The sequence below is a fragment of the Eptesicus fuscus genome, chromosome 22 (assembly GCF_027574615.1).
Source record: "Eptesicus fuscus isolate TK198812 chromosome 22, DD_ASM_mEF_20220401, whole genome shotgun sequence".
NCBI classification, from domain to species: Eukaryota; Metazoa; Chordata; class Mammalia; order Chiroptera; family Vespertilionidae; genus Eptesicus; species Eptesicus fuscus.
Window position 1 is genome coordinate 1,782,624 of NC_072494.1, and position 27,077 is coordinate 1,809,700.

The following is a 27,077-nucleotide window of genomic DNA, read 5'->3' on the forward strand; positions in this document are numbered from 1 at the left end:
GCTCCCAACTGCTCACCTGCCTGCCTTCCTGATTGCCCCTAACTGCTTCTGCCTGCCAGCCTGATCACCCCCTAACCACTCCCATGCCAGCCTGATTGATGTCTAACTGCTCCCCTGCCAGCCTGTTTGCCCCCAACTTCCCTCCTCTGCTGGCCTGGTCACCCCTAACTGCCCTCCTCTGCAGGGTTGATTGCCTCTAACTGCCCTCCCTTGCAGGCCTGGTCCCTCTCAACTGCCTTCCCTTGCAGGCCTGGTGCCTCCCAACTGCCCTCCACTGCTGGCCATCTTGTGGTGGCCATCTTGTGTCCACATGGGGGCAGGATCTTTGACCACATGGGGGCAGCCATATTGTGTGTTGGAGTGATGGTCAATCTGCATATTACTCTTTTATTAGATAGGATAGAGGCCTGGTGCATGGGTGGGGGCCAGCTAGTTTGCCCTGAAGGGTGTCCCGGATCATGGTGGGGGTTCCCTTGGGGCGTGAGGTGGCCTGAGCGAGGGGCCTGTGGTGGTTTGCAGGCCAGCCATGCCCCCTGGCGACCCAAGTGAAGGCCCTGGTATCTGGAATTTATTTATCTTCTACAATTGAAACTTTGTAGCCTAGAGTGGAGCCAAGCCTCCTGCTCGCTCTGTGGCCAGCAGCCATTTCTGTTGGAATTTATTTTCTTCTATAATTGAAACTTTGTAACCTGGAGCAGAGACCTGGGCTGGCCAGGGTGTGTGGAAAGCTTTGCTTCCTCCATTGCCAGGGGCAACCCTAGCCTCCCGCTCTTTCCAGCTCTGTGGCTGCTGCCATTTCTGTTTGGATTTGTTTACTTTCTATAATTGAAACTTTGTAGCCTTGAGTGGAGGCTTAGGCCGGCAAGGGCAGGCGGAAAGCTTGGCTTCCTCCATTGTCTGGGAAACCCAAGCCTCCCTCCTGCTCTCTGTGGCTGTAGCCATCTTGGTTGGGTTTATTTGCATACTGGCTCTGATTGGCTGGTGGGCGTGGCTTGTGGTATAGCGGAGTGATGGTTAATTTGCATATTACTCTTTTATTAGGTAGGATTTCTCTTCTGACTTTCTTTAATCCATTGGTTGTTCAGTAACATGTTGATTAATCTCCACATATTTGTGAATTTTCCCAGTTTTCTTCAGGTACTTAATTTCTAGTTTCACACTATGGTGGTCAGAAGAGATGCTGGATACCAATTCAGCCCACTTAAATATATTGTGATTTGTTTGTGGCCTTAACATATGATCTTGGAAAATGTTCCATGTGCACTTGAGAAGAATATATATTCTGTTGCTTTGGAATGGAGAGTTCTGTAAATATCTAAGTCCATGTAAGGCTGTTTCCTTATTGAATTTATGTCTGGAGATCTATCCATGGGGGTAGGTGGGTCTTTGAGTGCCCTGCTAGTATTGTATGATTGTCTACATATTTATTTAGGTCTGTTAATATTTGCTGTTTATATTTAGGTGCTCGCACATCTGGTGCATAAACATTTACAAATGTTATATCTTCTTGTTGAACTGATTCCTTTATTATATGTCCCACCCTTCTATTCCTCTTTTGATAGAATTTGGAACATTGTTTTCGATCGGGGAGGCACCTCATGGGTGGAGGAAGGAAGCAGATGTGATTGGCTTTACTGCTGAAACTGAAAACAAAACAAAACGAACTAAATCTCCTCTACAGCGTGTACCTGTGAGGCCGCACTGCTCTGAGTCTTGCTTTTCTTTCCAAGCTGCCGCCAATGCCACTGTGAAGTGCCGTCTGTACAGAGTCAGGGAGGCCGCGCTGGGCAGCATAAAGCGCTGGCTGAGGGTTAGACACCCCCGAACAAGGCTGGCCTCACCGTTTCTCAGCCATGTGGCCCCGAATCGTGTCATCACAGCTCTGCCACTCTTCCCTGAGTTCAGTATTGTGTATACGAGTGCTATTTCTAAGAGCCGTCGTAAAGATTAAATCAGATGATCTACATCCTAGTAACACCTACGCTGCTTCAACCGTAGTGTCCACTGTGGACGTTTCCAGGAGATGTGGGGGCCTCGACAGGAGCATTTGGTCCTCGGGCTGTGCACCCTCAGATTAAACGTGGATTTCCCGCACAAGCAGCAGCGGCAGAGTCTCCAGCCACCTTCCGTGGCCTCGCTGCACCGGGGAAGCCATTTCAGAACCGCGTGCCGGGAGCAGCACCTGTGACAGCTCAGGACCGAGTAGCGGCTTCCCGTCTGTGTGCCCGCCCTCAGGAAGGCCGCTTCTGAGGCTGCATTTCTCCCTCGTTTCCAGCGCCCAGGAGGGAAGAGCAGGCTGTGTTTCAGTGAGGATCACCCATTGCTGGGCGGTACCTGACTTCACAAAACACGATGCGCTCTCCAGGAGGAAGCTCAGTGCAGCCACACATTCCCCCGATGACTTCGTGGGGATCGGCTTCAGAACGACTGGGGATCAAACCATGCTGACTGCATGTCATTTCTAAGAAGCGTGTTTCCATAAGCCGAAGCATGCTGTGAGTAACAAGCTACCCACACAGCACACCAGCCCTCAGTAATCCCGCGCCCTGCCCCCCCTTTTCCCTTTCCTGTGAGTGCGGGCTGCGGTCGGAGACTTAAAGGGATTTTAAATCCAATCCCTGTAGCCACACTCGCTGTCTGCACAGCACAATGGAAGGGGCTGCGTTAGAACCCATCCCTACGGGACCACACCTTGCTGGCTTGATCACAATGGGTTAGCGCTCCTTTGGACCTTCGACGCCTGCAAATCATAGTACCTTTCCTTCGTTTTTAAATCGGCTTCTGATGACTGTGGCTGACTGCTCTGTCTAAGCGGCTGTAAGAAGGAAGGAATTCTTACCATTTGCAACAGCACGGAGGGGCCTGGAGAGTATTATGCTGAGCGAAATAAGCCAGTCGGAGAACGATAAGTATCACATGATCTCACATGTATGTGGAAACTAACGAACAACATAAACTGATGAACAACATAGATCTAGAGACATAGAAGCATAGAAGAGACTGACGAATCTCTGAGGGAAGGCGGGGTGGAGGGGGGATGGGGAGAGATTACCCAGGGAACCTACATGCTTTTGTGCGTAACCCATGGGCACAGACAATAGTCTGGTGAAGGCCCGGGAGGGGCGGGTGCGGGTGGAGGGGGGTCAGTGAGGAAACAAACACACAAAGAAACAAAGGGAACATCTCTAATGCTTTCAACAATAAAGATAAACTTTTACAAACAAAATAAAACCAGCTTTTGTGCCCAAATGAAGATTGATTTTGCCGGTACCTCACCGTCTGCACATGCCCCATAAATCACCAAGGATCCAGCCTGCAGATCTATGCTTCACGTCCCGGCAGCAATGATCTGCTACTTATCATCCCGAAGACAATACACAGTCTCACCCCATCACCCGAGCCTAAGAAATTCCAGGAACGGAAAGTCTTTCAAATATGAACAGGCTTTTGGATACCAAATTACCTTTGAAACCCCCAACCCAGAAGTATCACTAACAAAATCCATGTGAAATACCGCTCCAATATTCTAAAAAATCAATAATTTAAACCACAGGTTGCACATTTTTACTGCCTCCACGGCAGACTGTCATTTTTCGAAATGAAAATGCTAATGGCACCGGGGGGAACAGGCTAAGCAGAAGGAACACGTGAGCGAACCCTCGGATTGGCCCGACTTGCTGGTTTGATCTCTCTCCCTCACTCATCTGTGACAGGATGTCTTTTAGAATCAACAACTTCCATTCCAGCGTCTCTAAAAAATGCCCTTGTCCATTACTGTACACCCTTCTCTACGGGACGTTAAGGGATGGGCCACCGCGAGCCGTTCTGTGTCAACATGCATGCAGGAGGCAGCAGCCAGCAGGCCGCACCGTCTCAGCATCATCCCTAACGCAGACGCATGTGAAACTCTGCACGGAGAGCGGGGGCAGGGTCCTCCCCGGGGGCCAACGCTGTCCCAGCGATTCCGTCGCCCGGAGACACAGTAGGAAGGTAGCCAGGGAGATCCGCACTTTCAATCAGAGGGAAACTCTCTCGCTGCTCCTGGTGTTATGTCTAATGTGTAAAAATGTCAGGCCTGAAGGCGTGCGTCTAGGGTCACAGGCCGTCCTGGAGGGGCCCCTGACTTGAATCTGCTCCACCCACACGGAACCTCGACTTAAAACGCTAGCAAACTCGTTGAACACTGGGCTAGAGTCATTTTTTTAATCCAAGAATTGGGACCGGGGACTCATGAAGTATAAGAATCTTACTGGAAGCAGGGCCAGGGAGAGAGAAGCCAGGGAACAGTGGTTGCCAACGAAGAGTCAAGCAGGACGCCTGGAGCTGTGGGACTTCAGAGGGGAAATCTTGTCCCATAAAATAAGGCATCTGGGACCTGGCAAGCATTATGCTAAGCGAAATAAGCCAGCCAGAGAGAGTGTGCAAGTTCCGAGTCCAAGGAGGCCCGCACCGTGGAAGCCAGCGTGGGCCCGGCCGATAGCCGGTACCGTCTGGATTCTGAGCAGACGCCGGGAAGGGCCAAGCTCCACCCGAGGAAGGAGGAGAGGGACAGGGAGGCACAGACGGGCAGGGGAGCAGGAGACATAGTGTCCTCGTCTTAATAAAGCATAAAAACGTGTCCCCTGCCTGTCTCCCTGCCCCTCCCCCCACTCGCTGCCAGTTAAACGCCCGGATGTGGGTACGGACTTCCGTGGACACAGAGCTGGTCCTCTTGGTACTTTCTTCCCACCGTTAGAAAACGTCCTCCTCAGAGCTGACCAGCAGGGCATGCTCCACTGTTGCCTTATTATCATTGACTAGAGGCCTGGTGCACGAATTCATGCACAGGTGGGGTCTGGCCAGCCGTCCCAATCGGGCAGGGCTGGCTGGGGGGAGGGGACGCGAGAGGTTGGCTGGCCCCGCCCCCTGGTCGAACTCCCAGTTGAGGGGACAATTTGCATATTAGCCTTTTATTATCTAAGATTAGACTCCATCGCCTTCGCATTCCAACCTGTGGCGTGCGGGACCGTTTGTTCACCATTTGTCACCACACCTCAGCCAGGGAGGGGGAGACATCATCGTCTTCATGACTGAGATTTCCTTCCACAGCCGGACCCCGAGGAGTGACTTAGATCCCATGACGATGCTCGCGGTGTTTATGCCCAGTTAATTCATCATACAATGTCACATCCTGCTCTGCTATGGAACTTGCCCCCTCGGAGGCTGGCTTTAGATTACAAAAAAAATGTTCTTACTGATTTCTGAGAGAGGAAGGGAGAGGGAGAGAGAGATAGAAACATCGATGAGAGAGAATCATTGATCCACTGCCTCCTGCACGCCCACTACTGGGGATCGAACCTGCAACCCGGGCCTGTGCTCTGACTGGGAATGGAACTGTGACCTCCTGGTTCCCAGGTCAACGCTCAACCACTGAGCCACACCGGCCAGGGGGTTAGATCTCATTTTAGACTGATTACACGGCGCTCACACTTTAGAACTCTGCACCGGTACCTCGTCTGGAGAAATACCAGCATTTCCAGCTCCGGCTGAACCACGCGGCTCCTCTCCAAGGAGGACCCTTTCCTTCCAGATGCCTGAGGTCCTTCTAGGTGGTGAGCAAAGGTCGCCACGGACAGTCTCCTCCCTCCCTCCTGTGTCCGTGACCGGCGCAGGACACAGAAACCCGGTTCCTCTGCTTATGTGCCTTTGTCAGTGGGATGGCCTTATATTTTAAGAATACATCAGCACTTACATTTTAAAAATCTTAGGGCGTCTGTTGTTAAACTTCCTTTTTGTGAAAACGTGGGGAGGGAGTTAGGGCTTTAAATAAAAGAGTTGTGCTGAGACGATAGAGGGCCTTGTACGACACGCTCTCATTGGGCCTTCTTATTTTTAAGACACCAGTTGTCAAGATACTAGGATATTGCCTCCCCCAGTGAGACACCACTTCACACTTATCTGACGGCCATAATGAAAAAGACCACAATGGTGGTGAGTATGGCAAGGAACCCCAGACCTCATACATGGCTGGCGGGCATGGAACCTGGGTGCAGCTAGGTTGGAAAACAGTTTAATGGCTCATCGAAATGTTAAACATGGAGTTACCATCTCGCTCAGTAACTCCATGCCTAGTTATGTTCATAAGAGAACCGAATACATACATCCACTCAAAAACATATCCCTGAAAATTCAACAAAATAGTACTTATGGATAAAAAGTAGGAAAAAAACCCACCCAAATACCCACAAGCCAATGTATGGATCATCCCAATGTAATATAGTCACAAAAGGAAGGACGTTTTGATACATACTACAACATGCATGATCTCTGAAAATACTATGTTGAGTAAAAGCAAGCAGACACAAAACGTCACCTACTATCTGATTCCATTCATACAAAACAGGCACGTCCTGGAGGTGAGTGTGCATCAGGGGCCTCCGGGGCTGTGGGATGTGGGGAGTGGGGGCGGTTGCTCATAGGCACAGGTGTCCTTTTTGGAGTGATGAAAATGTGCTGAAATTAAATACATAAGGAGAGCTACACAACTCTGTGAACATACAAAGCATCCGTGGAAATGTATGTTTTTAAAAGAGTGAGTTTTACAATATGTAAATTATAAAGGAAGACACAGTAATTCTAGAATGAGGCTGATGGCTAAGGTTGCTAAATACTGTATTTCTTTGCTCTTCAGTTTTTAAATTGCAGGGATAAAACTTTTCAAGGAATTAAAAGGCAAACTGATCCCTGGCTAGGTAGCTCAGTTGGTTAGAGCATCATCCCAATGCCTCAAGGTTGTGGGTTCGATCCCTGGTCAGGGCACAACCAGTGAATGCATACATTGGTGAAAACAGGTCTCTATCTCTCTAAAAAAAATCAATCAATAAATGTTTTTTAATTATTAAAAAAGAAAATGATTACATATCATATACTCATTTTCATGCGTATGAAATATATATATTTAAAGGCCAAAATATAAAGTATCACAGTTGACTTACATGTCACATGAGACATAGAATTTATTCTTGTGATAACTATATATAAATGGAAACTACCTGAATTTTGACATAAAAGAAAAAAAAGTGAAATTTATATGTAAACCTAAAAAAATGAATTTTTCCTAAAGGTTGTATTCTAGAAAAAATTCTTCTTTACAACTTTACAGTGATAGCCAGATCCACCTGATTTCTTTTTATGCAAACTTTTATCACAATAAGTAAAATTTTTATGTTCTCTCTCTCTGAGGAATAAAATGAAAAAAACAAAAAAACTGAGTAGGTAAAAATGTAGAATATTTGGATTGCAACCCTGACCTCTATCTGATTTTTCTCCCTCAGGAGACATGTCTTTAAAGAAGCAATTTCAATGCTTAACCTTGTATTCCTTTGGTAAATTCACTTTTCTTCTATTTTGCATAATTTCCTTATAAATCTTCCAAGACTTTATAACCTAAGTCTCCAAATGAAATGAATATGATTTTGCTTTGTGCTCAAAATAATGTTTTTTTTATTTCACATCGTTTTTATATCAATGACTTTATATTTTAAAGTTTTGCTTTAAAGCAGGTTGAAAAACACTTTGTGTTAAAATAGTAAATATTTTCATGTACCATACCTATATCTCCAAGGTTGATGCCAATTCAAAGGCATTTTAGAGAGTGCACAATGTGTATTTCTCTCTTGCTGTTTAAAAACATACAGTATTTACATAAATTCAAATTCTCCATGGAAAACAGTGGGAACAAAAAATACATATGCCTGTCCCACCACATACAGACACACATTTTATTTGCTTGGAGAGCAGAAAAAAAAGAAAAAAAAAAGATGCCGTAATTTAATTAAGACCTTCTTTAACGTTTCTTAGAAATCTAGCTTTGAAATGCTTAAAATTTCCCTCTGCTTTACTAACATGAAGTGTAAATCCAAGGTCCATCGTGTGGCCTTCTGCTTCACCTGCAGCCAAATGTTTCTCCGAGATCTTATCTCAAAACCCGCAGGCAGTGCCGGACGCGGTGCCAACGGCACAGAAGTGGTCACCTGTGTGCAGGTGTCTCGCGACCCCGGCACCTGTGATCTTCAACGGGCTCGTTTGGCCTCTTTTCAGGGTGAATTGTCACGTGTGCATTTCAGCCACAGACAACGGGTAGAGAGGAGCTACAGTGCCTCAGCTGTCAAGGACAGACTCCAAATCTTTCCTATTTAAAGGCCTCAGATCTTGCAGGTAAAGTCATCACACATACTTGCATCCGTTCAAAAATGATTTAGTTAGGTATTGAAATACTTTGTATTTACAGTTTACACCATTAAAAACAAAAGCTGGCTGCACGGTAAATTCCATTTATGATAAAACGAAAATTCTCTTGTTGCAAAGAAATTTTTTTTATATTTACAGTGTTACCCAAACTCAAACTGTATTATCTGTATCATAAAAGGCCTGTGGTTGTGACGCTGTAGCGGCATCAGGACCAAACAACCAGTCACCAGGAGGTGCACGGAGCACGCCTCGCGAGGCAGGGCTGGCAGGGGTGGGGGGGCGGGGGTGGTGGGCAAAGAGGGTGCAGGGTGCTGGGCAGGGGTGGGGGTGGGGAGCGTGGCGCGGGTCCCCAAGTGACGAGTGCAGGTGCTCCCACTGCGGGGGTGGGGCGGGGATGCACGCGGCTGGCAGCAGGGGTGGGGTGCTGGGGGGGGGGAGGTGGTGCATGGGGAACGGGCGAGAGCTGGGAGCGTCGCGGGGCACCAGCAGCGTCCACGGAGCATGCGAGGGTCCTGGGTGGTGGACACGGCCCTGATGGCAGGCTGGGCCTAGGGGACCCTCCACACACACAATTTAATCATGCGCAGGGCCTCTAGTGTCTAATATTTTATAGTGAACGGTGAGGCATAAATTCAACATTAAATAATGAACTCAAAGTTTTTATGTGTTCTAATCAGTCACGATGATATTCTTAGCCTTTTACAAAAGAGGAATTTTCTTTAGAAGCATTGGATTATGGGATTATCTTTTTAAAAATTTATTTCAGAGGGGAGAGGGAGAGAGAGATGGAAACATCAATGAGGAGAGAGAATCACTGATTGGCTGCCTCCTGCACACACCCTACTGGGGTCTTAGTGTGCAACCTGGGCATGTGCCCTGACTGGGAATAGAACCGTGACCTCCTGGTTCACGGGCCAACGCTCAACCTCCGAGCCATGCCGGCGGGTGTGTATTTTTCCTTTTTGCCCATGTTAAAAGAAGGACTTGGAAGAATAAAATGTGTCTGCAGATCCAACGTGACACTGAGCCTCAGAGCTGGTGAGTGGCAGGCAGGCCGCACATTTACACGTTGGGGCACCTTCTCCAGCCTCCTTTTCTCACGCGACGCAGGCTTCCGATGTGTTTCTCCGTCACTCACCTCAGAACGGCTGCAAAACGGAAACAAAACCCTCGGAAGAAAAGTGACCACCTCTTTGTTTCCGGGAGAGCCTTCCCCTGTCGGCCGCGGCAGCGAGCGCCCCAGTCCCGCGCCTGCCAATGCTACCCGTGTGCCAATTACACAAGCTGCTTCCCAGACATCAGACACAAATTCCACAAGACTGCTGTGCAAGCTCCCCTAATTAGCCATCAGCTTAATTAGACAATTTACTGTGTAATTAGCAGGCAATTAGTCAACACCTCTCAGATCTTACTGACTGCTGTGACAGCCCTCCGTCTCCACATTCCACCGCAGTGCCCGCTCCTCGGGCCTCCACCTGGCGCCACGCGGGTCTGGGCAGGGACCTGGGGAAAGGACCTGACCGCGGGGCCTGTCCAATCACCGAGCTGCTTGTGAACTTGTCTTCTATGAACAATGGTAGTCCCACCTTGAAGATACTTTAGGTACGTGCTCCAGAAATGGCAACAGACCCAACTTCTTACCACGTTTTAGTTCCCATTTTAGGGTGCAGCACTCCACACTGAACGTACTGAGTTATGCTCCGCGACTGGCTGTCTATGGTCATCTGAGTAACATTTCTGATCTGTGTAGACCTGTCATTGGTGGAAGTGGGCTTGTTGGGTGCTGCTGGAATAAGAACTTCCTGAGGCTCCCCCAGGAGGATGAGATGTTGTGGGAAGTTTTATTTCCGTGGAATTAAACGCCTGAGTTTCCGAGATCCCATCTCCCTCCACCCCACAGGAAAATGTCCCGCTTGGTCATCAGCAGAGAGTGCTAGCTAACGCCACGCGCAGCCTCCGTTCCACGCTGGGGCGCAGTCCTGCCCAGGACCTGGCCACCTTAGCTGTGCTCCCAGCAGGCCAGTGCGTGTGGGGTCCCCAGGCCGCATGGGTGTGAGGGAGACAGGCGAGGGCAGGAAGCAGGAGCCAGGCGAGAGGAAGAAGAGAGCGCACTCCTTTATTATGTATTCCCCAACTGCGTGCTTGCGGTGGCTCCAGCCAATGATCTCTGTTCCCAGGTTAGACTGACAGACAAGCACCTCCCCTGCGTCACCCCGACTTCACTGCCCTTGCGCCCACCTCCCCCTTTGCTGGAGCCCTCCCCCAGTGATCTGTGGGGAATGGACGGGTGGCTCCCTGGGGAGTGTGACGTGGCAGCTTCCTGGTGAAGCTGATCATGTCTGGCCTCCCCTGTGCGCTCCTCCTATTATTAATATTAACAGCTAGCTAACGCCAATGTTAACAAACCTACTAGACCTGTGGTCGGCAAACTGCGGCTCGCGAGCCTCATGCGGCTCTTTGGCCCCTTGAGTGTGGCTCTTCCACAAAATACCACGGCCTGGGCGAGTCTATTTTGAAGAAGTGGCGTTAGAAGAAGTTTAAGTTTAAAAAATTTGGCTCTCAAAAGAAATTTCAATCGTTGTCCTGTTGATATTTGGCTCTGTTGACTAATGAGTTTGCCGACCACTGTACTAGACTAAATCCCATTAACAAAGGGAGACCACTGTAATATTTGAATAATCACTAGTATGATTTACTGTAAAAACCACAATTTGAAATGTGGGTAAAACATCGCCTCCCATAGGGGAGGCTCCCATGGAGGGAGGAAGTGCTGAAGAACCCACGAATGCACTCCCGGAAAAGAGCCTAAAAGGTTTGGCTCTCCTAAAGAAGGACATTAAAGCTGCAAACATTCTATTTATCCAAGAAGGTGTAACTGTTCATCACCAAGTAGTGATATACCAATTTAACATTCACAACATTGCTCAACAACGTATTACATTTCAGCCTAGCTGGCGTGGCGCAGTGGTTGAGCATTGACCTATGAACCAGGAGGTCACGGTTCGATTCCTGGTCAGGGCACAGGCCCGGGCTGAGGGCTCCATCCCCAGGGTGGGGCGTGCAGGAGGCAGCCCATCAATGGTTCTCTCTCATCTTTGATATTTCTATCTCCCCCTCCCTTCCTCTCTGAAATCCATAAATTAAAAAAAACAAAACGATGTGTTACATTTCAAAGCACAGTAGTCTTGCTGATTCAAAAGGGAACTAGTCAACAGGCACTTTCTTACTCCTTCACTGGGAGGTCACAGGACCCGGCCCCAGAGGCTTACGTTAGGGAGGGGACACAGGGACAAACCCGGAGAGAACCCACTCTGTGAGTTGAGTAGAATTCTGCCGCAGCCCAGAGGATGAAGAGAAGATAGCCGTTGGCCGACAAACCACGAGGCCTTGGGTCATCACTGGCCTTTTCCTGTCTGCATAGGAGTTTAAAAATGTGCAACGGCACAAGTAAGGCGTAGATGATGCAAACACAAGCCCGGTGACTGGGCTGGCTGGATCAGAAGAGAGACTGCGCGAGGGGAAACGTGGAAAGTGTTACTGAGACGATGAATGGGAGTGATACTATGATTAGCAGCGACTTCCAAACTGAATTACGTCATTCCTCACTGACCACCTCGTTAGGCGCCTGCTGTCTATACAATCACGTTTAAGTTCTGTGCCTGCTAGTAAGTCGGAGGCCTTTCCCCCAGTCTCTACAGCTACTAACGTGACATTCAGCTGCTGAGCCCTGGATATTCCGGGCCCGCCCGGGCCAGGGACAACCATGTACTCTCCCTTCTGCCTCCAACACAGACCCAGCTCCACTCCAGTCATCGTTCTGCTTACAAAATTGAGGGACAAGTATCACATGATCTCACTCACATATAGAACCTAATGAACAAAACAGATCCAGAGACAAAGAAGCATGGAACAGGTGATGAATCTCAGAGGAAGGCAGGGGTGGGTGGGTGGGAAGAGATCAACCAAAGACCTGTATGCATGTATGCACAACCCATGGACACAGACAATCGGGTGGGGAAGGCCTGGGGCAGGTGGCGGGGTGGGCTAGAAGGGGGGAAAGGGGCCATATGTGATACTTTCAACACTAAAGATTGAAATGGGAAAAACAATTGAGGGGAAGCAATGCTCAGTAAGGACCAATCTAAGTTATGAATCCTGCTGCCTGATGTTAACATTCAGCCCTCCTGTGTCTACACTTTCTGAACTTGAATTAGAGTTTGTGTTTTCTGGAGCAAAGGTCACTTGTGCATCTATATGTAGAGGACATGAGTAAGAGCTCTCAGGACCCAGTGCTGGTCAATCACAGGGCATGGTGACATTTTTAGATAAATTTAAACTTTAATTGAGGGAGGATCTGGCAGAAGAGAAATGATGAGTCATTCCAAACATATGGGACATTGTGGAAAACTTCCAAAGGATTAAGCAGGGAAAGGGCAGTGGACTTAGCTCGAGTGTAGGCGCAGATGGGGAGGCCGGGCCAGGAAAGGTAACTGGTGCATGAAAAGGCCATTTGGCTGCCGATTTCTCCACAAAACCAGCCACTGCCTCAAGCATCGGATCGCGCCTGCCTTCAGGAGCAGCGGTGACTGGACTGCCGTCCATTGTAAGTCAAAAGGAAAAGGAGCCGAAGGAGGACTGCAATTTTAAAATGTGAAGCCTCCCCACAAAGTGTAAGTACATTTGTCTTCTTAGAAGTATTTTTATTGATTTTAGAGAGTGAGGAACGGGGAGGGATACAGAGAGAGAGGAACATCAATGAGAAACATCATTCGGCGGCCTCCTGCACGCCCCCTACTGGGGATCAAGCCCACAACCTGGGCCTGTGCTCTGAACGGGAACTGACCAAAGGCCTTTTGGTCCACAGGTCGACGCTCAACCACTGAGCCACATGGGCCAGACAGTACATATGTCGTTAATAAAAATTTGACAGTGAGATAATCACTGGGTTTTGTATTTAAAGTTTTTAAGGGAGGGTAAGAGCATGCGTACATAGTAATGACTACAGCCCTTGTTAAAAAGCAATAAACTAAAAAGGCAAGGAGGGCACACCGGAATCCAAGCCGCATTAATTTCAACCGAAGACTGTACCATCCAAATATACCCAGAATGCGGATATTTTTAATTAGTTAAATGTAAAATCTGGGAAAGAATGATGTGCAACAGGATAAGGGTAGAATCAGTTTAAGCAGCAGGATTTTACTTTAAGGAAATTTCCTTTAGCTATTAAGTATGAGAATTTTCCATTAACCCTGACACCAATTGCTTACAAGACAAACAAACCAAAAAAGAACTGACTAAGAGGTATTTTCCATTTCAGGTGAGGTTCTTCCACCCGCCACCCCAGATCCAATTGTACACATCGATTTACACTATTAAAAAGTCTATTTGAGTCTCCCCTCGTACCCTCTACCAAAATGATTAACTAATTAACAAGTGTGAAATCACTGCCTGAAACAGAAAAAAAGTGAAGACAAAATTATATTGGAAAATTGATTGGCCTGCTTCGTAGTCAACTAGCCCAAAATGTGAAATAAAGGTTAAAAACCCCCACACAAAACAAAACCCTGAGAGCAATGTAAGTAGCTTTAATAATGTACCTGGTTAAAAATACAGTTGGCTACAATGAAAGGATTTACACTTAATGCTAGAAGTACATGCATTTCTCTGTGTGTGGAGACATAATCTGTATTTTTCTACTGAACAAACCAAGTCTGGGATCCATGGCGTGGTTCCAGATGGTAATTCGCTTAGAACTTTGGGGAGCGGTGGGGTGTAGCTTTTATTACACATTCTAATTTGCAAGATTTAGCTTCAATATTGTTCAATATTGCAAGTGTGTGCACAAAAGGGCGTGAAAACACACATTGTTTTGTCACTGAAGCAACCACGATGGCTTCATAGAAGAACTGGCTAAAGAGTCTTGAACACCTGGATGAACTCTCCCACAGGAGGACTACGTGTAAATGACAGCCTTCGAATGAACCCATCCTTCATCACTGGACCAGGAGTCCCTTCTATGGATTTCAATAAAATAAGTCTAAGTCACAAACGAAAGCAACTAGCTGGGTGAAAATCAAACTATCCCTACAGAAATTACTTGTAGTTTTAGGATTTCAACATCTCCTAGATGAGACATTTATATAGAATATGTTTATATATTTATAATTCTTTATTTTTATGCATAGGTATACATCAGGAGACAATACCACTCTCTACGTAGAAATTGGTGATGGACCAAATTTGAAACTAGAACTATAGCAGCGGAAATAATGCATTGGGCTGCTGTTCATTTGTGGTTTCATAGACTTTCGTGATAAGGTCATGGAGAAACTCAATGATAAAATGTTTCATATGTGACACCTTAATCAATAAAGAAATTTTTTAAAAAGTCTAGATCTTTGTTTCTAAAATGCATTGCAAAAGTAATTGTGCTTTTTCTGTATTGTAATCCAAACAGAGTTACCCCGCCTCGAAGCCATGATTATGTAACATGTTTGTGAAATGTTTCCTAACAAGTCTGAGTGTTATTTCCGGCACGTACAGTCCTGACAATGTCACCCCGCGTTCTCGCCTGGTGGACAGGTGCTCGCGATGTGGGCAACTGCAATCGTACGGACTGAGCCAAGTGTCTGGGAACCCACATGGGAGAACGGACCACCTACACGGTAAAAAGTGCACATCTTGCTCTGGGAAGGACAGCAGAACGCTTTGGGAAGGAAACAGAAGGAGAGGCTTGCCGACAGGACAAGGGAGCTGCCTCCCCGCCACGGAAGCGCTGTCGTGGGGAACTGTGGCTCAACTTAGAGGCCTGAGCGATTCATTCATCGCACACGTGTGCCTGGCGCCCTCCCCATCCGTCACACATGGTCCTCGGCACGGGGCTGCAGCGGTGAGCAGGGAAGACAACACCCCCTTCTCGTGGAGTTTACGAGAGTTTACATCTAATGGCTAAAACAGAAAACCAACACTCAGCCACAGAGTGGTGAGTCCCCGTGACACTAAGTGCAGCCAAGGAGAAAACCACCCCAGAATGCCACTCAGAGGCCGAGCAGTGAGTGGTCAGCAGAGACTTCTGGGAGGAGGGCATTTGGGATGTGCGAACTGAACGAGAAGCAGGGGCCGCTGTGTGAGGACTCAGCCGGCGCTCACCAGGCAGCCCAGGGCCCTGAGGGAGGGAGGGCTGCCCCTGGGAACTCGGAGGACAATGGGTTCCCAGAGGGTTGTTATAAAAAATTCTGTCTTGCCCAGCCAGCATGGCTCCGTGGTTGAGCATCGACCTATGAACCAGGAGGTCACAAGTTCGATTCCCGGTCAGGACACAGGCCCGGGTTGTGGGCTCGATCCCCAGTCAGGGGCATGCAGGAGGCAGCTGATCCATGATTCTGTCTCATCATTGATGTTTCTCTCTCTCTCTCTCTCTCTCTCTTCTCTCTCTCTCTCTCTCTCTCTCTCTCTCCTTCCTCTCTGAAATCAATAAAAACCCATTTTTAAAATTCTGTCTTTATTCTCTCTCTTTCTCTATGAACATGTATGCAGTACCTGAATAGAAATAAAATTGTAGGCGCCACTCGGCTTGGAGCAGGCAGAGCGGGGGGCCTGGGGAAGGCTGTAGGTCACCTGCTCAGCCGAACCCCAGCCTCTGCCGAACGCCGATGGCGCCACACTGCCTTCATGTCAGGCAGGAAGCCATGAGGTCCCGAGAGGGCCCAGTAGGAAGTAGCACGACACACAGCGCAGAGCTGGGTTTGGGTCAAACAGACCTCGGTTCCAATTCTGGCCTGGCGGACGGGAGCCTGAGGGGGAGGCGACACCGTGGCTCCAGGACCCTGGTCTGGCCTCCCGCTCCGTCCTGAGTGGCAGAACGCCGTGGGCATTGCTTCGTGCCACGTCTGAGCCTCGGCCTCGCAACATCCCCTCTCGCCTGTTAGAAACACGGCCACCCCGCCAGCAAGCCCAGTGCCACATCCTTGAGGATGAGACCAGGTGGCATGGAGAGCCAGGCCCGGCCCTGCCCGCCTGCAGAACCCACAGCAGATCACTGGCTGTGGTGGGCTGGCACGCAGCGGTGGCGAGAGCGGCCCCTGGTGTAGTGGCAGAGCAGTGGTGAGGACACTGCTGGTGACCAGGAGAGGCAGGCATTCCTCAAGTTCCCGTGCAGCTGGACAGGCTGCGTCGCCCCAAGGACAGCCTGTCCCGTGTCCCTGGAAGCGTTCAGGAACAGCTCTGTCTCTTCGGCCAGGGCCACGGACACAGGCCTCGGGGAGGGTGGCCACACGTCCACGTCCCGTCCTAACCCTGCGCAGTGCTCATTCTGTTTCCCCTGACCATGTTCACATGTGTACACACTCTAGAAAGAAACACAGGATGTGAACATTTTAAACTGGCCTTTCTGCCTCTGATTGGGAGCAATATTCAGAGCAGCCAACGTTTTAGGTGTTAACTGTCTGTTCACACGGCTTTTAAAAAAAGAAACCGTCAATGTGCCGCTGCCAGAAATCTATTCATTCATTTATTCCCTCGCTTAGACAACAAATATTTATGACGCATTTATCACACTCTTCCTGGACACTAAGCGATTGTGCCATGAGGTTGGATTTGATGGAAACAGTACAATCAATACTTTGAGTCCAAAGAAATAACAAAGAGCCTTTAATATTTCTCAGTGTTTACCTTCCAGTGTTTTATGTTGAGACTCATCATGTGTTCACCTACTTATCCAATCATTCGACGTTATTAAAATGACATATATGCATCTAAGACATTTTGTTACTAAAAGTCAATCCCAAGTTCACTAATATCTAAATACAACTTACAAATAGAATGAAATTTCGCTTAGGCTTGAACGTGGGTTAGGAGAGTGATAAACACTTCTTGATTTATCTGTGTTGTGGTGAAGGTATAAGCAACCTGTAGTTAGATATTATATGTTTGCAGTATGTAATGTGTATGAGATGAAAAGAAGTTACAATGTAATTAACAAAAACAAAATTTTTTTAAATGTTTTTATTGATTTCAGAGAGAAGAAGGGAGAGGGAAAGAGAAAGAGATAGAAACATCAAGGATGAGAGAGAATCATTGGCCGGCTGCCGCTTGCACGCCCCCTGGAGATTGAGCCTGCAACCTGGGGATGTGCCCTGACCAGGAATCCAACCGTGACCTCCTGGTTCATAGATCGATGCTCAACCAATGGCCAGGCAAAAACAAAATGTTTTGATTTCCTATCAGCATAATGTGAACACAGGCCACTGCGTGTGGAGTTTATTTCATGTGCCCGCTGAACAATTTCTAACCTTCCCAGTTACACGCAGCATTTCTCTGGTATGTCCTGATAGTTTAGCTGAAACCGAGGTAGACAGATTGATTTCTCTCCCACTTTTTCAAAATGTGCACTTGAACTCAATATATACTTACATGGAAGTAATTTGTAATTGTACGCACGTGTTTTTATGATGGCACTGTAGATACCAGCCTTCTAAAGCATGAACAGGACCCGGGAGAGGGTGTGCCGGGATTTGGGGACACTGTAGGAATGACTGATTTGGGAAGGAAGCCATCTTCGACGTCATTTAACACAAAAGCAAACACAGATCACTTTACACCTGACAGGAAACGTCTGGTCGCTTGCCTCCCTAAAGAAAGCCCACACGGCCGTTACGCAGGCCGCGCAGGGAGCGTGATGGGGTTCTCTGCGCTGAGAGAGCCACGGCGTCTCCCTGGAGGCCCTGGTCTCGGTGGCCGCAGCCTGTGAGGCCTCAATCCGGCCCTGAGAAACGCCAAGAGCATAGAAAGATCTCCCGGAGGGAAATCAAACGCACGTCCCAAACTCCCCCCAAATAGGAGGAAAGGTAAAGAAAGTTCCCCTGAACACATCTGCTATAGAAATCAGTGCCAATTACCTGTCAATCTGGGGAGCTCCCTTTCTCCCCGTCCCCACGCCCCCAAGCAGGACAGGACACAGCTTCCAGCACTGCCCCGCCAGGGCTCTCATGTCTACGACCTACAACCTCCCGCAGGCTTGTAATTTCTTTATCCTATGCAGGCTCGGCAAACAGCGCTGCATCAAAACCGTATCGTGAAATATTAATATTTCCTGTGATAACAAAACACCACAGAATCACCTCTGTCATGTGAAGAGCATCCACACAGCAAATGCCAAGATTCTGTGTGTTAACACCCGTTGAGCAGAGTCTTGAATTGGCACAATAAACAGCTGGCCGGGGTGCATCTGAGCTGCTGTGCTATGACGTCACACAGAGGTAGGCGCTTACACCCTGGGACGGACAGCTTTTGTAGAGGCTGTGTGTACGTATACCGCTGGGTAGTCCACGCAGCATTTCAAACGTGAGAAGGGACCAAAGCTCAACAGGCAATTATCTATTCACAACAGGCATCATTACTAACTAGGGACAACAGAAGAAACCAAAAATAATAATAATAAAAAATCTCTACGAAGCAAGCAGGCTGGTTGGCAAAATCCTCTATGGAAAATCACTGCTTTTGAAACGGGCATTATATAACCCAGGGTGACAGCATCGAGCTTCACAGATACATTTAAGACAGCCTTGCACAGACACTCTGTGCCCCCACCCTCTCCAGACGGGGTGACAGAGCGTGTCCTGACCCCGCCCTTCTGGTTTATGTGCCAAATTTAATTTGCATTTGCTCATCACTGTCCTTCGGAAATGGCCCCACAGACTCCAGAACTGAGAGATTAAATTCAAATTAGAGGGTTAGGAGGGAGGGAGCGGCCACAGCGGTTTCTGCTGCTGGTCTTAATGAAGGGAGCTGCCCCCGGGTTGCGGAAGGAGACGGCGCCCCGAATCAATGCCTGTCGCCGGGGGAGTGAGGGCAGGGTCTCTGATGAATCAGAATTCAATTTTGCAAGCAAAGAGGACAGCAGCTCCGAGCAAACACGGGCTGCTGCTGGCTTGGCTGCTTGTGTTTTACTCTGGCCACACTTCCTCAGGAGTCCCCGGTGAGCCACCTATCTGGGCTTCCATATAAACACGCTAAAGGCCCGTGACTGATGTCGCTGTTAAGGGCTATCAGAGGCTCTGTGTTCCCCGGGCGGTTAAAGCTTTGATGAGGCTTCTGAGTCCTTCATAAAGGATGGATTGAAGCAAAGACAAATATGGGATCAATATTCCACAAGGTTGTGAACAATCAATTAAGAATATTCTACAGCTTAATTCACTGCGTTCTATATGTTTATAGCCATTGCCTTCAGCAAGATATTCCTAAATATTCAGCCAATATTTTGTTGGAAAAACGACCTCCCTTTAGCTACTTAAGCATAATATATTTACGGAGTCTTTCCTCACGCCTTGGTTTTCCTAATTTTTGAGGCTTCTTCTGCATTTTCTTGACTACGCTGCTCGCGGCCCGTCAAGCTGCCCGGGGGAGACAGCTGCGTCCTGGCCGGGGCGCCGCGACTGCGCCTTCCGAGGGAAAGCGGCGGAGTGAGCTTAATGGGGCCGATTTGTTCTCTGTTATTTTCTTTGCCTGAGGACAAGGCTGATTTAAATAATGATACTCTTTTCCTAGTCACCAGATTCCCACATTCTTACACATTAATTATTACTAACTACCAGTGAGCACTAAATACATCAATAGGTTGCGCATTTAAAATTTCATCAATAAAGGTTTCAAATATGTTCAATTCTGCTGCTCATTCCTGAGTCACAGCCGTGTCAGGAGGCAACCCTCCGCTGCCGACGCGTCCAACTCGGATAACACCCCCCCCGCGTGCTCCGTGTCCTTTAAAAAAGTCACTCGCGCCTGGAACCTGTGGTTTATTTTCTTCTCGGTCTGGGCGCTGGGGGTGCGCGCACAGAGTCCACCGTGATGCCAAATGAAACTCAAGCCGATGTGTTTTGGGGAAAGTGTCTGCATTTAGAAATTCGAGAAAAATCTTGTGTGTGAGCAGCACCAATGACTTACCCCGAGACTCCTTCCGACAGGAACTAGATCCCGGGATGACGTGCGGACCACCCCCGCTGTCCCCCTAACTGTGAGCGGGGGCCCAGGTCCTCATTCACACACGCCCAGAGATCGCAAAACAGTAAGAACTCATGCGATGGTGATTCTTAAATGAGACAGCCGCTTGTGTAATATTTATAGTTTTGATGTTTACTAGGCAAAACAAAATGATAAATAGATGCTCTCCCCCACCTCTCACCCCCACCCGCACCCCCCCTTTGGATGACAGAAGGAATAGAAGGAAAGTACAGACGAATGTGAACTCAGGTCTCGTCGGGTAGTTTCATCACGATCGTCGCTTGGTCAGAAAAGCCTCCCCACTACAGGGTTTACGCCCCCATAGGAACACACGTGAGACATGTAACACGGCCTCAGAAGCAGTCCTTACCTTGTCCAGGGAGAAGGTCTTGGTCAGGGCGAAGCCCCAGCCGGCCTCAAAGGCCCTGCGGATCATCGTGGTGCTGGTGGCGGGCGTCGCACTGGCGAGGCCGAAAGGGTTGATGAACCTCAGCCCCGCCATGTCCACGCTGATGTCCACCAGGTCGACGGGCGTGTGGAAGAGGGGCAGCGCGGGCCTGGCGGGAACGGCGGCTGCGCACTGGGACTGCGGGAAGCAAACAGCCAGGGTTGGTCTTGTGTCATCACTGATCTTCCCCACATCACCTTTCCCAAAACCCAGTATTTTTTTATGTTTATGGTCTCAGAGAGGGAGGGAGAGGAAGAGAGAGAGAGAGAAACATCAATGATGAGAGAGAACCACAGAACGGCTGCCTCCTGCACGCCCCCCACTGCGGATGGAGCCCGCAACCCGGGCCTGTGCCCTGACTGGGAATTGAATCGTGACCTCCTGGTTCATAGGCCAACCACTGAGCCACCCGGCTGGCTGAATTCGTATAGTTCATATCGATCTGTTAGCAAGGGTGAAAACTGACAAGGAGTCTGGCTAGCAGGGAGCCAAACCGTATGAACCACCTCCCCTCATGGGATGGACAGCGTAGAGTGTCCATAGAAACACAGCCCATGCCGCAAACAAACGCTCCATGTAGACCCACACTGAAATGTGAACCCACAATGAACAAATTTTAGGGTGTATCTCCCTGGTCCCATGAAGCCAGCCGTTTTAAATGTCATGTGTGAAGCTGTCCGTGCTGCTTGGAGAGATGGGCAAGGGCGCGTCAGGCTGCCAATGCAACCCCCGGGCTCTCCGCTGCTCTGAGTGTGGGAGAGCCACCTCGGGCGTGTCTCTTCCTCCGCGCGGTCAGCACAGCGCAGGGGGTCCGGGGCCTGCCGTCCCACTCACAGCTCCCCCCCCCCCCGATGGTGAGGAGCTCAGGGGGACGGTTAATGTGGAAGGAGGGTCACGTCCTCATGTGCATGACGGGGCTTCTCTTTTCCGAAACCACACAGGTGCCACCGAAATCTCCAGTGCCTCTCGGACTGTGACATGACCCTTGTTAAAGGCACGTGATACTAATGCACCTTGTATGATTAGAACGATTTCCTAGAAACGCTTATGCAACGGGTACGGCACGGACACATAGTAGGTGCTTGCTGGACATGCTTCCCTTTCCGACAGCCGGGGATTCCTGGGGATCTCATGAGGCCTTAGGTTTGTCAGGTGTCTCTGTCTGTCTCCCTCTGTCTCTCCCTCCCTCCGCCCATGTGAGCTCCTTAGCTTATAGGATCCCAGTTGGGATCGGGGCTCCTTCCTGTCCCACACTTTCTTTTATTTATTTTCTATTTTTTAAGTATATTTTTATTGATTTCAGAGAGGAAGGGAGAGGGAGAGCGATAGAAACATCAATGATGAGAATCACTGATTGGCTGCCTCCTGTACGCCCCTACTGGGGATGGAGCCCACAACCCAAGCCTGTGCCCTGACTGGGAAACAAACCTGGGACCCTTCAGTCCACAGGCCAATGCTCTGACCATTGAGCCAAACCGGCTAGGCGAGTCCCACACTTCCTAGTCTCATCTACTTCCCCTCGCACCATCCTCTGTCCGTCTAGTAAACCATGTAAAACTTCTCCAACAAAGCAGCAGCAGCAATGCCTTTATGCATTTTGACTTTCCCCCCACAATGCTCTTTGCTGCCTGGCTTCTCTGCTCTGAGCATCCCAACCACTCCTTCCGAGTCGGTCCTGTGGGCCTCCACACGGGAAGCCCCCCTGGCTACCCACAGGCAAAGTGGTCCCCTTACCCCATTCTACTCATGTCCTCGTGGGCGTGTCTCCTCCCTAGCGGGATTTGGGCATCTGGATGGCACATGCCAGAAAGAAACTCAAACTATGTTTTCCTCCTTTTCATTGAATGTATTGGGGGGACTCTGGTTAACAACACTGCACAGGTTTCAGGTGCACAACTGCACAACCCATCACCTGTTCCCTGCACTGCGTGTTCCCACCCCCGTCAAGTCTCCGTCTGTCACCAACTATCCCCCCTTTACCCTCCTCCCCTGTCCCACCTGGCAATCACCACAAATCACAACAAATCAAGATATTTGTTGAATGCATTGGTCTAGTGACCTTGGGTACCTAACCCCTTTTCTCACATCAGTTTCTAATAAGATAAGAGTCAGTTTAGAGGAAATAATCAGCAGCATTCCAGATACACAGAAGTCCATGAAATTCAACGATTGTAATGTGGAATCAGTAACATTCCACTCCTACCTCTGGAAGACACTGTTGGCTTTAGCAAAGGCTCTCCAAAGCGCCACCCAGTGGGCATGGTAAACACTGCTCCAGCAAAGATGTCTCTGTACCTCTAGGCATGCTATAAAGCACTCACGTAGAGCGCGTCTAGGCATGCTATAAGGCACTCACGTAGAGCGCGTCTAGGCATGCTATAAAGCACTCACGTAGAGCGCGTCTAGGCATGCTATAAGGCACTCACGTAGAGCGCGTCTAGGCATGCTATAAGGCACTCACGTAGAGCGCGTCTAGGCATGCTATAAGGCACTCATGTAGAGTGACGTAAGCATTCATGGGCCTCACACGTTGGCCAGATCCCGCTTAACATCAAGCCTTTTTCTGGCCTCCATAATTTTTCACTTCCAGCTTAGAATGTACTCCTTTGGTTGCAAGAAGGAAGCCAGTCGCAGGTAGTGACTGTGAGGGTCCAGAAGCGCCTCCTGAAGGTCGAGCATAAGTGCAGCGGGGCCTCCATCAAGGGCAGGGACCCTGGAGAGGCCGCCTGGTCTATGCCGCCCTCGCTCCTCCCAGACATGCTCCCAGCTCATCCTGTCGCTGCCACTGGGCCTCCTCTGCTCCTCTATCCGGAACAGTTGATCATTTGTAGGTCATGCCCAGTTATTTTTAACTCTACATACTAAACACATCCAGAGAGTCCAGACAGTGTGGCTCAATGGTTGAGCATTGACCTATGAACCAGGAGGTCACGGTTCGATTCTCAGTCAGGGCACATGCCCGGTTGCAGGCTTGATCCCCAGTGTGGGGCGTGCAGAAGGCAGCCGATCCACGATTCTGTCTCATCATTGATGTTTTTGTCTCTCCCTCTCCCTTCCGCTCTGAAATCAATTAAAAAACAAATAAATAAAGCAAGTTAGAAAAACATTCGGAGAATTTTAAAAATGTTGTTGTTCTGGCTGGATAGACTCCCTACTTCCCTCAGAATCACTCAGAGGAGGACTTGAGCATCAGTAATGTTTCTGTTTTTTATAATCTCGCCAATGTGCACCCAAGGCTGAGAATCACTACGTGTGCTCCTGACCACTCTTCCTCGTTCCTAAATCTCAAGCGAGACATCCTGAGATCTGCCTCCTTCAAATGAAAGACCGCGGGGTTCTTTCAAAAGAACGAAGTGGAACTGGGAGCCAGCGGACACTCCAGGAAGTGCCATGGGGGCGGGCCTTGATCTGCTTACCCGGCGTTTAATTCTGACGGCCATCAATCCCTTGTCCAAATGTCAAGGTCCCCGTGAAAACAGGGCGCTTCCTCTCCTCTCCAAGTCAACAGCACACTCGTCTATTTGCCAATAACACTCGTGCCTGGCCCGGCGGTAAATACGTGTTTTGTACTTCAGCTCGCTTTTTAATCACAACTCTTCAAAGTAGGCGCTATTTCCTCCCGAGGTGAAGAAGCCGGCTCACAGCAGGTAAACAGGGCGTCCAAAGATAAGCAGCTAACGGGGGATCGAGCAAGGCCCGAATGGAAGGCTCCCATGGACTGCATGATAGCCCGCTGTCCCGATTTACAGAAATATCACTTCTCTAGGTATCCGTGTCCTCAGATGGAAACCGACCAGAAAATTATTCACGATGGCTCGACTGAACACACACACGTACGCGCACCCCCCACCTGTACACACACACACACACACACACACACACACACACCTGTACACCCCCCACCTGTACACACACACACACTACCTGTACACCCCCCACCTGTACACACACACACACACACACACACACCTATACACCCCCCACCTGTACACACACACACACACACCTGTACACCTCCCACCTGTACACACACACACACACACACACCTGTACACCCCCCACCTGTACACACACACATACTACCTGTATACACCCCCACCTGTACATACATACACACACACACAATCTATACACCCCCCACCTGTACACACACACACACACACTACCTGTATACCCCCACCTGTACACACCCCACTTGTATACACACACATTGAAAAGTCTATTAAAAATTTAAAAACGTATGCCGTTCAGATATAAGATCGATCCTACTTCCTTTCATTTGAGAATGGAATAAAACAAATAGAATCCTGAGCTATCATGGCCCATGATGATATTATTCCACCATCACTCTCTCCCGGGCCCTCTCCTGCTACACCTGGCCGGGTCATGGAATGACAGAGAAATGTGCACGTGTAATGGTTATGTTATTGGATAAAGCAAACCACATCATAATTAGGGATTCCAATTGCATTTCCCCTGATTTGACTGGGATTTGTTTTGTTTTTTTAGAAAACAAAAAGAGCCCCGTGAAAAGCGATGAGCCATGGGCGGTGCTCTGCTGGACTGAGGGAGACACTCGCCATCACCGTGTTCCATCTGATGTGAAACCACGGGCGCTTTCCCTCCCTCTTGGTCGGGTTCATTGTGATGCGGCTACAATGGGCCCGATCTGGGGGGCAGCTGCTCGGGAAGCAGCGTTCTGAGACCCTCTAAGGCGAGGAATGCCCAGCCCTGTGGCGCTCCTGAGGCTGGGTGAATCCAGGGGCTCGGTTTCCTCGCCTTTTGGAGAACCATCTATTGAGGGGGAAGGAAAGAAAACAACTTGCAAAGGAGAAAACAACTTGGAGGAGCCGCTCCTGAGGAAAAGGCCCGGGAACAGGGAGTGTAATTATAACGTAAAATCAGATTCCGTCCCTCCTCTGAGGCGCCTATTCGTAATGAAAACTTCAGAAAGACATGAGGTGATAGAAATGTCTCTTTAAAAATAACGACCCCATTTTATTCACCTTTTAAAGGATATAGTCACCTTGCCTGTAACGATATTGTAACCTGAGCAGTGAAGAAGGGTACAAAATTAAATTGTCTTCATGCAAATCACTGGCATCTTTTCTCCACTGAAACTCTACCTCTGCCCCGACCGTCGGGCCTGACGCAGCTTTAGGCCGCGCTATTCATGAAGCACCTGCTCTCCACCAGGCCATGGGACCAGGTGCTGGAAGCACAGCAGTGATCCAAGGACGTTTTCCGGTCTCGATCTTTATAGTTACCGTGTGATGGTGGGCAAGGAAGGAGACAGACAACCACCCGACTGGGGTGGCCCAGTGGTTGGGGTCGATCTATGAACCAGGAGGTCATGGTTGTATTCCCGGTCAGGGCACATGCCCAGGATGCGGGCTCGATCCCCAGTAGGAGGTGTGCAGGAGGCAGCCGATCCATGATTCTCTCTTACCATTGATATTTCTCTCTCTCTCCCTTCTTCTCTGAAATCCATAAAAATATTTTAATGACTGTGTGTGTGTGTGATATTGTCGTTTATTATAAAAACACTGCTTTGGAATTTACTAACTTACTCCCAGTTCTGTGAGCTGCTCTAACAAATTAACTGAACCCGAGGAGGGGTGGTGGGAAGCTCTGCTGGACAGCCCGCCGGTCAGTCAGAAGTGCAGGCAACAACCGGGACGTGGGCGTGGCACCCTGTGCTGGAGGGAGTCTTTGGGACCTCGATCTAGAGCGGGTCGGAAGCCCAGGTGAGAACCGGGGCTTGTGACAGGCATCTTGTAGGACTGACCCTCATCTGTGGGACCGACACCGTCTCCAGGAAGATCCCTTCCGCAGTGAGTTCAACTGGGGGACACCGACGTCCTGAACATTGCTTGCTGGTGAGGGGAACCTGCCTCCCGACACGAACACGTTGGAACTGGATCCGGAAACCCCAAACAGCATGCCTTTAAGTGGCTTCTGCTCAGAAACAGGATGCAGAGTGTGTGGGCTGGGCGTGGTGTGGGTGGGGCTGGGGCGGGTCTCCCTGAGGTACCCATGGAGGCCTCTGCCCGGAAACAGCATCTGAGCAGATCCCAGGAGGAGGTGCCCGAGTCACGGATGCATCAAGAGTATTCTCTCTTGATGACTTTGAAATGAATGATCCAATGTTCCCACTGAGCTTCAGCAATAACACTGGTTTCTTTCACCTCCCACTGATGGTAGCATCATCCAATGAGGAAGCAGCTCCTGCTTCATGCACCCACGGGTGTTTGAAAAAAAATTAAATATATTTTTATTGACTTCAGAGAGGAAGGGAGAGGGAGAGAGAGAGAGAAACATCAAAGATGGCAGACAATCATTGATCAGCTGCCTCTTGCACGCCCCCTTACTGGGGATGGAGCCTGTAACCCGGGCATGTGGC

The 27,077-nt window shown here is 49.2% G+C and overlaps 1 protein-coding gene across 1 annotated transcript in view; it reads right to left on the minus strand.

Annotated features, from left to right (window-relative positions):
* DPYD (dihydropyrimidine dehydrogenase) overlaps nt 1-27,077 on the minus strand; it is a 370,484-nt gene that overhangs the window by 128,570 nt on the left and 214,837 nt on the right. The window contains exon 13 of the mRNA XM_008147316.3: nt 20,597-20,812. Coding sequence (XP_008145538.2) covers nt 20,597-20,812 — 216 coding nt within the window. The remainder of the gene's footprint in view (nt 1-20,596; nt 20,813-27,077) is intronic.